At 47.0% G+C, this 12797-nt stretch overlaps 1 protein-coding gene across 1 annotated transcript in view; it reads right to left on the bottom strand.

Moving 5' to 3' along the window:
• The window catches only part of LOC109883659 (semaphorin-4E-like), a 6179-nt gene extending 442 nt beyond the window's left edge, over window positions 1-5737 (bottom strand). Inside the window, exons 1-14 of the mRNA XM_020475690.2 lie at window positions 5632-5737; window positions 5072-5211; window positions 4382-4441; window positions 4187-4285; window positions 3855-3954; window positions 3536-3646; window positions 3153-3304; window positions 2867-3042; window positions 2550-2703; window positions 1707-1929; window positions 1402-1520; window positions 946-1112; window positions 774-826; window positions 1-663 (exon numbers count right to left, since the gene is read on the bottom strand). The exon at window positions 1-663 is cut by the window's left edge and continues 442 nt beyond it. Coding sequence (XP_020331279.2) covers window positions 1-663; window positions 774-826; window positions 946-1112; window positions 1402-1520; window positions 1707-1929; window positions 2550-2703; window positions 2867-3042; window positions 3153-3304; window positions 3536-3646; window positions 3855-3954; window positions 4187-4285; window positions 4382-4441; window positions 5072-5211; window positions 5632-5737 — 2323 coding nt within the window. The remainder of the gene's footprint in view (window positions 664-773; window positions 827-945; window positions 1113-1401; window positions 1521-1706; window positions 1930-2549; window positions 2704-2866; window positions 3043-3152; window positions 3305-3535; window positions 3647-3854; window positions 3955-4186; window positions 4286-4381; window positions 4442-5071; window positions 5212-5631) is intronic.
• Window positions 5738-12797: the final 7060 nt, after the last annotated feature.

The raw sequence follows: 12797 nt of genomic DNA, 5'->3' as shown, positions 1-12797 counted from the left end.
TGTCACCCATGTGGATAACTGTGTCAGATGAGCTGTTAACTGGTGACATGTGGTCCTGGAGCCCCTCCTCCATCCTGAAGACTCTGTGGCTCAACTGGTCTCTGCTGATGTTCCAGAGCATCAGAGACCCCAGGATCATGGACAGAAGAGCAACAGATACCCTCGCTGTCTGATTATCCTCCATGTCCTCAATGGTGATGATGGTGTGATTGTTGTTCACTTCAGACTCAGGGACACAACCAGGGTCTGTTCTCCAGTTGTTGTTGTTGTTCTGGCCGGGTTCTGCTGGGTGAACTCTGGCCCTGAGTCTGACGTGTCCCCTGACACTCCAGAGGACCACAACCCCCAGCAGCACAGACAGCAGAGCCACAGATATCTGCAGGACCAGTAGAGTCTTTGTGGGCTGCAGGATGTAGGCAGCCTCTGTCCTGGTGTAGAGTCGACCTTTGACCTCCTCCAGACTCTGGCAGGTGTACCGACCAGCGTCTGAAGCTAGGGCACTCACTATCAACAAGTCCTGGCTCAACATCTGGTACCTGTCTCTCAGCTGGAGGGGCTGCTTAGCAAAGTGCCAGCTCACCTTTGCCAGGTTGGATGCTGGTTGGCACGGCAGGTGGATGGAGCTCCCAACATTAAATGGCAATGTAAGTGGCTTCACAGGGACTGACAATAACACAATGGGGGGGGGGGGTCACTGAATGTCCTTAACTTGGCATGTAGCCTACTTCATGTTGATACATCACAGTATTTCACTAGTTGAGAGATAAACCTACCTGATTGGGGGCACATCGAGGCATCCGCATGTTTAAGGCTTTGGTACATGTTCCTGAAAGATAAAGAGCTACTGTTATTCGAAGGACTTCTGAAATCATATTTGTTCCAATAGTACATGCAGACAGTGGTTATTCTAGAGTGAGAGTGTTGTAGAGTTGAGCAGGATCCTACCTGGAGCCAGTGGGTAAGTTGAGGACAGATGAGCAGGCTGCTAAAGTGGTGTCCCAGGCACAGTAGGGATCTCTGGCCAGGATACAGTCCAGACAGGACCCATACCGACCACAGTCCCTAACTGGAATCTGGACCACTCCAGACCCTGAGCCTGCATAGAGCTGTCCCTAGAGAAAAACACACACTGACTACTAAACCACCAGTGTTAGCTTCTCATTGGATGACCTGGTGCTATTCATCTTGAACAAGCAGGTAGTCTAGTGGTTAGAGCGTTGGACTAGTAACCGAAATGTTGCAAGATGGAATCCCCGAGCTGACAAGGTAAAAATCTGTCGTTCTGCCCCTGAACAAGGCAGTTAACCCGCTGTTCCCCGGTAGGCCGTCATTGTAAATAACTGGCTTGTCTAGTTAAATAAAAATAAATATACTCATAACGTTTTGCACTAAATGTGTTACCGTGCCAGAGGAGAGACGCAGCACTTTGATTGGCTCCAGAGTCTGGAACACCTGGGTCTCTTGGATAATGACGGTGTCACCAGCAGCGTACTGCACAGCCTTCTGCACCGTGCCCTCCTCTGTCAGGGAGCAGGACATGACAGTTACTCTCTAGAGCCAACACTGACATTGATTGATTTTCTTTGTCAGAAAAAAATTCTCAGATATACACACAGTACATGAATACATATATAGACAGTAATAATCGCTGCCACAAGCACAGAACAGTGTGAATTTGGATGATAAAGGCTGTGAATAGTCAGTACCTGTTCCAATAAACATAACGTGGTGGATTTCTCCATCCACGGCCATGACTCTGTCCACAACAATCACCGACAACTTGGCTCCCCTCTGCAGCACCAGTGGACCCCCGGTCAGCGGAGGCACTGCTCCCTCCAAGAGTGGCTGGTCACGGACGAACTGCAGGGTCTTGTCAGGGAGGTCCAGCGAGTGCTCAATCCCGAGGTCCCGCACAGCATTGGTCATACACTTTAACAACAACACAACCAGAGAGTTGATGAGACCTTTCACATATACTATAGGTCTATAATTATGACAGAAGCACTCTTAAAGAAGAAGTTACAGGTCTGTGAGAGCCAGAAATCTTGCTTGTTTGTAGGTGACCAAATACTTATTTTCCACCATAATTTGCAAATAAATTCATAAAAAATCCTACAATGTGATTTTCTGGATTTTTTTTCTCATTTTGTCTGTCATAGTTGAAGTGTACCTATGATGAAAATTACACAATTGGTGGCTGACTAAATACTTTTTTGCCCCACTGTATACTGTAGGTCTATAATTATGACAGAAGCACTCTTGAAACTAAGCCTGTGTTCCTAATAGCCCCCTATTCCCTATATAGTGCATACCTTTTTACCAGGGCACATAGGGTTCTGTTCAAAAGTAGTACACTTTGTACAGTAGGGAATAGGAAACCATTTGGGACTCAGCATGAGCGTATTTGCCACATTTGATGAAGTGTTTTGGACAATAATTGTGTACTGTAGAGGAACATAGGTACAACACTGTCACATGACACTTAATGTCTGGAAGTTAATCAATGATCATTTAATTCAGTCACCTATGTAAGTCATGTTATTACTCACCGTTCCAGGTCGTGGGACAGGCTCCTCTCCGGTGTAGGTAACCCACCTTGTTTCTGACTCCATTGTCACCGGAGTCATATACCTACCCTCAGAGAAGACTTTCCCAATGTCAGCCACGCTGAACGCACACACAGTGGAGAGATCCGATGTGGTTCTGTAATCATCAAAACACCATTCATTATTCCAACACCACTTCAGAATCTCTCTCGTAGAAGGTTCATATTTGATTAGTATCCCTACAACTGATCATTATTTCACAGATTTGACCGTATGGAATTTCTGCTGGACTGTACTAATACAGAAACGGCAGAACTCACGTCTGCGGGCTGAAAACAGCGTAAAACACGCTCTTCCTCCAATGCTGGTCTTTCAGGAGGAAGATATCCTGAATGATGGCTGGCAGGCTGGGTTCCAGGGGCACGGGGCAGTCAAGACGGGCCTTCAGGTAGGACGTCCACTTTTGCTGTAAGGTCCTCTGACCACCCAAATCCCCCTGCACACCAACCACAGGGAGGGAGACAGGTGTCAGTGTCGACCATAGTATTGGGAAGTAGAACACTAGAACAGACAGAAACGTTCTTTAAATGTAAGAGCATGTAGTACCTTGCAGACCCGTGCCACACGAGATACCCTGATCTGGTCTGGCAGGTCAAACTCCATGGCCTCCTCACTAAAGAACATATAGACTTTATCGTCGTCCCCATCGAGGTTGTTAACGCTCTCGGGGACGACGTCCAACTGTACGAAGGAGGGCTCTGAAAAAAGACAGTTCGGTTTTCTCACAGAGACTGAAAACACAGACTTGGGATCCATTATTTAAAGCATATTGAATAAAGTAAGACATTTAACATGTCTGTATCTCTCTGTGGAATGTCCACATTCAGATGTCTGTTTAGCTACACATCAAGAAATGCATCAACACATTGTCACAGTATTCTGTGGTTGACAGGGAGTACTACATTTAAAACAGAGGGGTTGGAGCTTACTGTTAAGCCAGGACTGTCTGTGTTCGGTCCTGATAGCCGGGGAGGAATGACGCTGCAACACCTGCTCAGTACCCAGGAAGTTGACCGATGTGGCTGAATATAATTCTGTCCCTGATTGATGGTTAACAATGACAATCATCAGAACTGAAATAATAAAGACTGTAAAGAAGTGAATGAAGTCTTTTACATCACTAACACAACTTTCAGTGTGGGTCCACTTTTTTCAACACTTTATTTACAGTTGTTGTATTTATAATAGTGGGTGCACAATTCTACTACTCCGTCCTTGTGGGGAGGTACTGTAGATATCAGAACTCACCAACCATGACAGAGGTTGACCTCTGGAAGGGGTCAAAGGGAACTTTCCCTCGCCCCTCTTCCTTCTTCCCTTCCAGGGTCAACGTTCCGTTTGCGTAGGTCTGTTGGAGAACACAATGCATGTTTGGTTGCGATGTGGAGGTGTACATTAAGGCTGTGATCTGTAATCACGTTGAAAGGTAGTTGGGACTCTCACAGACAGACAGAGGTTTGGTGTGCTACATATGTCTGCAGTTAGTTCAGTGTAAACAACCAGAATATGACAACGGTCCACAGTTACATGATATGTAGTGCGAAACAACAGGTGAGATGTCCTGACCAGGTTATACTCACCATATAGTCACATGTGGGGTTGTATGCGTTGGTCCCACACACCAACATCCTGCCATCGTGGAGAGTCTGAAGTGTCTTGATGTAGTTTTGACATTCCATCTGGAATAGGGATCATGTGGTTTGTTTCTATCAGTATACTGCTTCAGAGAGTTCTCTGAGAGGAGAGATGATCCATCATGCAATCAGTCCACTTACTGAATCTTTTCCCTTGCTCTTGCAGGACATGTTCTGCTCCTCTGAGACCTGCCAGTAGACCTGCAGCAACAGACAGATTCCCATTAACATTACAGCAGACTGAGACCTGCAGCAACAGACAGATTCCCATTAACATAAAGCAGACTCTGAGACCTGCAGCAACAGACAGATTCCCATTAACATACAGCAGACTGAGACCTGCAGCAACAGACAGATTTTCATTAACATAAAGCAGACTCTGAGACCTGCAGCAACAGACAGATTCCCATTAACATACAGCAGACTGAGACCTGCAGCAACAGACAGATTCCCATTAACATACTGCTAGCAGACTGAGACCTGCAGCAACAGACAGATTCCCATTAACATAAAGCAGACTCTGAGACCTGCAGCAACAGACAGATTCCCATTAACATACTGCTAGCAGACTGAGGCCTGCAAGCAACAGACATATTCCCATTAACATAAAGCAGACTCTGAGACCTGCAGCAACAGACAGATTCCCATTAACATTACAGCAGACTGAGACCTGCAGCAACAGACAGATTCCCATTAACATACTGCTAGCAGACTGAGACCTGCAGCAACAGACAGATTCCCATTAACATTACAGCAGGAATACTCTAGAGACCAGACAATACTGTATGGATGTATTGACATACAAGACCTTGATTAGACTGAGTTCCTTACCCCAGCCTTTTTCGAGGAGATGTCCTCAAGGTCCAGAGCGTATACGGCGTCTCTAGCACCAATGAAAAGGACACCCAGGTCCTCTCTCAATGTCATCGTTGAATAGTTTGAACTGCCATTCTCTCTGAAAATCTTAGCATCTAAACAGAAACACAATATGATAACACTTTACTTAGAGTGGTTGTATGTAGCATTTATAAAACATTTGTGTTCACGACATAGAGGCATAATGCTCTGTTTAAATACTTTTAAATATTGTTTAAATAATTTTTATGGGCCTAAATGCTTTTTACATAGTCTTTAGGAATGCTGTTACAAATAATATTATGTAGAATACACTCTTAGAAAAGAGGTGATATCTAGAACCTGAAAGGGTTCTTTGGCTGTCTCCCCATGGGAGAACCCTTTTGGGTGGCTTTGGATCATATTAGATGATGCTTTATATTGAGAAAAAACATTAGACTAAGCTGCCATATAAGCCTAACTTTAGTTGAGTGGAAAAGATGCATTTCTCTACATGCAAGGATGTAAACAGGCATTGGAGAGAGATAATGGCTTACTGTCATATTGTACGGTCTTCCTAGGGATGCTGGCGAACACTTCACCCAGGGGTATAAGGACCAGGAACAGGACCAAGAAATCCCTCAGGGAAGTGAGAGGAGTCATGATGGTCCTCTTGTCAGCAGCTGTCAATGCTCAATGCAACACACGTCTCTTAATGTTGGTGTTGGACTGCTGTTTATAAAGGATTGGCCGTGTGATGTCATAATGCGGGTAATGAGATGTTGATTATGACATCACACTGGACACTACAGTGGATTTTGAAATGGATCCACAGTCTGGGCATATTGCTTTCCTTTTTGGCTGCTATTATAATTGTCTCAACTAGATCACCCTCACACACACACAACTGTGTAATGATCTGGACAGATTCACCAAAGCTTTTCAGATTCTATTTAAACTATACAACTTTTGATCCTGAAACAAGTCCCATATGGTTTAATGGTGGAATGTTGAATTACTCCAGCATTCTAAACTGTGCATTGTTGGGTCAGCTACAATAGAATTTTCAGGCGTAGAGTTGGGCTACACATTCTAAGACTGATGACACAATGTACAATCTACATGCCGAGCCAATGCCAGTGTCATCCATAGAAATATGATCTGGATTGCATTTCTATGTTGTCTCTCTCCTCAAATCATTATGACTGTACTAGTGATCTGGTTGTCCCTCAATTACCCAGCTTTTTCCACCACATACATGGAAGCTCACCTCTAAATCAGCCATGATTTCTGACACCCTTATAACATTGTGCTCTATTAAAATGAAATGTAGTTTATGTCTGTGTGTCTGTGGTGTGTATGAGTGTGCGTGTGTTTGTGAATACAAATGACTATGAGTGTACATGTGTGAGTGTGTGCACTGTGTAAGGGTGATACATGGTTTGTCTAAGGGTGGGAGACAGGGCTACGGCCTTAAATCCACCCAGCCGTTGCCGTGGTGATTTGCTTTTTCTTGGAAACCATAAACATGCCGATGGAGCGACACGCTGCCCTCTGAACGTGGCAAATTAAGTGGCCAGTGTGTGTTTGTGTGTGTGTTGGAGTGCTCAAGGGCATCTACTTGAGAGCAAGGTATCTGATTGGCTGATGTGAGCAGACAGGTCTAAGAGATCGTTCCTCTCTGTCACTCCATTGGCTGTGTGGGCCGGTGGGAGGGGTTTAAGCTAATGGGCGATAAACCCGTCTAATCCAGAACATTGTTCAACATTAACACAGATGAACTATCAGTGGGGGCCGATGTCCACAATGAACTTCCCCCAACCTCTGAATAAGACTTCAAATAAGTATCTGTAGAATCAATATAAACGCAACCACATACATGTACTCTGTATGTATTATAGATACAGTGTTATTGATCAAGTATGTCACGTGATGCTGTTGTGGTATAGGTATAGGGGATCTTCCCTCTTGGGGAGGGGTGTCGGTGACACTTTGCAGTGACACTGGGGAGACAAATGACTTTAACAGGAACTGTACTGCGGTACAGTGAGCATCATTGAGTATCGTGGTAGGCCTCCTCTACCCATAATTGTGTGAGAAATTGTTGTTCTTTGCCCATTTAGGTGGTTGGTCCAGATTTTCTACACTTAATAAATGATTTAGGATCAGGTTTTCCTACCGTGGTGCTGACCTTCACTAAAGGAAGCTCACTGACACACCTGACCCTAGACCAGAGGTGTCTATACCTACCGGGGATGTAGATACAGGATAGATTAGGCAATTCAGTTAAGAACAAATTCTTATTTTCAATGACGGCCTAGGAACAGCGGGTTGTTCAGGGGCAGAACAACAGATTTTTACCTTGTCAGCTCGGGGATTCGATCTAGCAACCTTTTGGTTACTAGTCCAATGCTTGTTCAATATGAATAGCACCAGGTCATCCAATGAGAAGCTAACACTGGTGGTTTAGTAGTCAGTGTGTGTTTTTCTCTAGGGACAGCTCTATGCAGGCTCAGGGTCTGGAGTGGTCCAGTTTCCAGTTAGGGACTGTGGTCGGTATGGGTCCTGTCTGGACTGTATCCTGGCCAGAGATCCCTACTGCCGCCCCATAAATGATATGTTTCAGTAAGTCCCCTCTAGAATGAGATTCCCCTCTATCCTCTCCTCTCCAGGGAGAGACCTGATGAGCAGAAGTTGTTGTAGACCTGTCATTGGCTCAGTCTCCCCAGGCTGTCGACTGGAAGAGGAGGATAAGAACCTCCCCTGATGTGGAACACACACCTCATGCTCTATTTTTACCCTTGTGGTGTGTGTGTGTGTGTGTGTGTGTAACAGTAATGGTAAGTGTGGATTGTGATCAATAGGCAGGTCGGCCTCTCAGCTTTGTTTCTCAGCCTGAACATGCTTACACCCCACAGGCCATCTCCAGATAGGAAGAGAGTTGTGTGTGTGTGTGTCGGGGGTGAGAGTAGTGATGGTGTTAAAAGCCTATTAATCCATTAGCACCATCTCTCCCTCCCTCCTTCCCCCTCATCTCTCTCCCTCCCTCCCCATCGTCTCTCCCTCCTTCCTTCCCCCTCCCCATCATCTCTCCCTCCTTCCTTCCCCCTCCCCATCATCTCTCCCTCCATCCTTCCCCCTCCCCATCGTCTCTCTCCCTCCCTCCTTCCCCATCGTCTCTCCCTCCCTCCTTCCCCCCCATCGTCTCTCCCTCCCTCCTTCCCCCTCCCCATTTTCTCTCTCCCTCCCTCCTTCCTTCCCCATCGCCTCTCTCCCTCCCTCCCTCCCTCCTTCCCCCTCGTCTCTCTCTCTCCCTCCCTCCTTCCCCATCGTCTCTCTCTCCCTCCCTCCCTCCCTCCTTCCCCATCACCTCTCTCCCTCCTTCCCCCCTCCCCATCATCTCTCTCTCCCTCCCTCCTTTCCCTCTTCCCATCGTCTTTCTTTCTCTCTCCCTCCCTCCTTCCCCCCTCCCCATCATCTCTCTCTCCCTCCCTCCCTCCCTCCTTCCTTTCCCCCTCCCCATCGTCTCTCTCCCTCCCTCCTTCCCCCTCCCATCGTCTCTCTCCCTTGCTCCTTCCCCCTTGTCTCTCTCTCTCCCTCCCTCCTTCCCCCTCCCCATCGGCTCTCCCTCCCTCCTTCCTTCCCCCTCCCCATCGTCTCTCCCCCTCCCATCGTCTCTGTCCCTTGCTCCTTCCCCCTCGTCTCTCTCCCTCCCTCCTTCCCCCCTCCCCATCTCTCTCTCCCTCCTTCCCCCTCCCCATTGTCTCTCTCCCTCCCTCCTTCCCCATCGCCTCTCTCTCTCCCTCCTTCCCCCTCCCCATCATCTCTCTCTCTCTCCCTCCCTCCCCATCACCTCTATCCCTCCCTCCCTCCTTCCCCCCTCCCCATCATCTCTCTCTCTCCCTCCCTCCTTTCCCCCTTCCCATCGTCTCTCTCTCCCTCCCTCCCTCCCTCCCTCCTTCCCATCGTCTCTCTCTCTCCCTCCTTCCCATCGTCTCTCTCTCTCCCTCCCTCCCTCCCTCTCCCTCCCTCCTTACCCCCTTCCCATTTATCTCTCCCTCCCCATCAATCTCTCCCTCCTCCCCCCCCTCCCCATCTCTCTCCCTCCCTCCCTCCCTCCTTCCTTCCTCCCCCCTCGTCTCTCTCCCTCCCTCCTTCTCCCCTCTCCATCTACAGTGGGGCAAAAAAGTATTTAGTCAGCCACCAATTGTGCAAGTTCTCCCACTTAAAAAGATGAGAGAGGCCTGTATTTTCATCATAGGTACACTTCAACTATGACAGACAAAATGAAAAGAAAAAAATCCAGAAAATCACATTGTAGGATTTTTTATGAATTTATTTGCAAATTACGGTGGAAAATATGTATTTGGTCAATAACAAAAGTTTATCTCAATACTTTGTTATATACCCTTTGTTGGCAATGACAGAGGTCAAACGTTTTCTGGAAGTCTTCACAAGGTTTTCACACACTGTTGCTGGTATTTTGGCCCATTCCTCCATGCAGATCTCCTCTAGAGCAGTGATGTTTTGGAGCTGTTGCTGGGCAACACAGACTTTCAACTCCCTCCAAAGATTTTCTATGGGGTTGAGATCTGGAGACTGGCTAGGCCACTCCAGGACCTTGAAATGCTTCTTACGAAGCCACTCCGGTGTGTTTGGGATCATTGTCATGCTGAAAGACCCAGCCACGTTTCATCTTCAATGCCCTTGCTGATGGAAGGAGGTTTTCACTCAAAATCTCACGATACAAGGCCCCATTCATTCTTTCCTTTACACGGATCAGTCGTCCTGGTCCCTTTGCAGAAAAACAGCCCCAAAGCATGATGTTTCCACCCCCATGCTTCACAGTAGGTATGGTGCTCTTTGGATGCAACTCAGCATTCTTTGTCCTCCAAAAACAACGAGTTTAGTTTTTACCAAAAAGTTATATTTTGGTTTAATCTGACTGGCTTAAGCAGGGGGACATGTCTAGCACTGCAGGATTTGAGTCCCTGGCGGCGTAGTGTGTTACTGATGGTAGGCTTTGTTACTTTGGTCCCAGCTCTCTGCAGGTCATTCACTAGGTCCCCCCGTGTGGTTCTGGGATTTTTGCTCACCGCTCTTGTGATCATTTTGACCCCACGGGGTGAGATCTTGCGTGGAACCCCAGATCGAGGGAGATTATCAGTGGTCTTGTATGTCTTCTATTTCCTAATAATTGCTCCCAGTTGATTTATTCAAACCAAGTTGCTTATCTATTGCACATTCAGTCTTCCCAGCCTGGTGCAGGTCTACAATTTTGTTTCTGGTGTCCTTTGACAGCTCTTTGGTCTTGGCTATAGTGGAGTTTGGAGTGTGACTGTTTGAGGTTGTGGACAGGTGTCTTTTATACTGATAACAAGTTCAAACAGGTGCCATTAATACAGGTAACAAGTGGAGGACAGAGGAGCCTCTTAAAGAAGAAGTTACAGGTCTGTGAGAGCCAGAAATCTTGCTTGTTTGTAGGTGACCAAATACTTATTTTCCACCATAATTTACAAATAAATTCATAAAAAATCCTACAATGTGATTTTCTGGAATTTTTTTCCTCATTTTGTCTGCCATAGTTGAAGTGTACCTATGATGAAAATTACAGGCCTCTCTCATCTTTTTAAGTGGGAGAACTTGCACAATTGGTGGCTGACTAAATACTTTTTTGCCCCACTGTATCTCTCCCTCCTTCCCCCTCCCTATCTATCTCTCCCCTCTTCCTTCCCCCTTCCCATCGTCTCCCTCCCTCCCCCTCTATCTATCTCTCCCTCCTTACCCCCTCCCCATCGACCTCTCTCCCTCCCTCCTTCCCCATCCATCTCTCCCTCCTTTCCATCTATCTCTCCCTCCTCTGTAATATCTAGACCAGCTGAATCTATTCCTCTGTAATATTTAGACCAGCTGAATCTATTCCTCTGTGGTATTTACCAAATCTGACGAGTAGGATAGGACTCATTCATAACGCTGGACATTTAGATACATAGCAAGACCTTGTATGAATGAAAAAAAAAAAAAAAACACAACCATGTTTGTTGTGGTTAATATCTGATTTCTATGGTTAATATCTGATATCTATGGTTCATTTCTAAACATAGCAGATTTGGAGACTGAGACATGAAGGGAGAACAGAAGAATAGCAGAGCAGCCAGGGAGGCAGTTCACGGTATTTGGGGATCTTGAAAACAAAACAAGACATGCCAACAGAATGTAATCCACCTACTGCATCACTTGCCTGCTATAGACACCAGACAAATAGGCCCTCCTCCTCTAATGGTGAAAACCCTTTCCCCCATCTTTGTTCTGTCACATTATCCATCTCCCCTTACCACCTCCCCCCTCTCTCCCATTTACTCTCACATTAACCTTGTCCTCCCCATCCATCTCTCTTGTTAACCATTACTCCCCTTTATCCCTCTTTCTAACCCATCTGTCCCCTCTCCTCCTCCTACTCCCTCCCTCCTCTCTGGTCCAGGTGTCTGTTCTGTTAAAATCCAATCCCCTCTCCTTTTAAACCCATTCTTCCATTTCACTCCCCTCCTGCAATACTGCAGCACACACACTCACCCCTCCTCCCATGTGCTCTCTCCACACACTCACCCCTTCTCCCATGTGCTCTCTCCACACATACGAATGCAGCACACACACTCTCTCTTTCACCCCTCCTCCCATGTGCTCTCCACACACTCACCCCTTCTCCCATGTGCTCTCTCCACACATACGAATGCAGCACACACACTCTCTCTTTCACCCCTCCTCCCATGTGCTCTCCACACACTCACCCCTTCTCCCATGTGCTCTCTCCACACATACGAATGCAGCACACACACTCTCTCTTTCACCCCTCCTCCCATGTGCTCTCCACACACTCACCCCTTCTCCCATGTGCTCTCTCCACACATACGAATGCAACACACACACTCTCTCTTTCACCCCTCCTCCCATGTGCTCTCCACACACTCACCCCTTCTCCCATGTGCTCTCTCCACACATACGAATGCAGCACACACACTCTCTCTTTCACCCCTCCTCCCATGTGCTCTCTCCACACATACGAATGCAGCACACGCACTCTCTCTTTCACCCCTCCTCCCATGTGCTCTCTCCACACATATGAATGCAGCACACACACTCTCTCTTTCACCCCTCCTCCCATGTGCTCTCCACACACTCACCCCTTCTCCCATGTGCTCTCTCCACACACACACATGCACACCTCCCTCCTCATATACACACCTACACACAATCTCTCCCCCCCTCCCCTATCTTTTTCCATCAGAGCCCCTCCAGGGTCATTGCTGAGCTGAAAGAGACACACACACAAACACCAGCAGAGCCTGAGGTTGAACTAAAACTGACCCTCCAATCACACTGGGGTTTAACTAACACCGACCCTCCAATCACACTGGGGTTGTAACTAAAACTGACCCTCCAATCATACTGGGGTTTAACTAAAACTGACCCTCCAATCACACTGGGGTTTAACTAAAACTGACCCTCCAATCACACTGGGGTTTAACTAACACCGACCCTCCAATCACACTGATAAGTACCACTAGAATAGTATACTGGCCAGGTCAGTCTGATGTCTGTGTCATGGCTCAGAGTTGAAGTGTGTGTATAGTATCAATTGGTCAGACCCAGGGACAGATATCTCCTGATCCAGGGCCTGTCTTTACAACACATATAAACACTCATTATGGAAAGAAACCAGATA

Source organism: Oncorhynchus kisutch, linkage group LG18, assembly GCF_002021735.2.
Source record: "Oncorhynchus kisutch isolate 150728-3 linkage group LG18, Okis_V2, whole genome shotgun sequence".
Taxonomy (NCBI): Eukaryota; Metazoa; Chordata; class Actinopteri; order Salmoniformes; family Salmonidae; genus Oncorhynchus; species Oncorhynchus kisutch.
The sequence above is the reverse complement of the archived record's forward strand: the minus strand, read 5'-3'. Positions and strand labels throughout refer to the sequence as shown.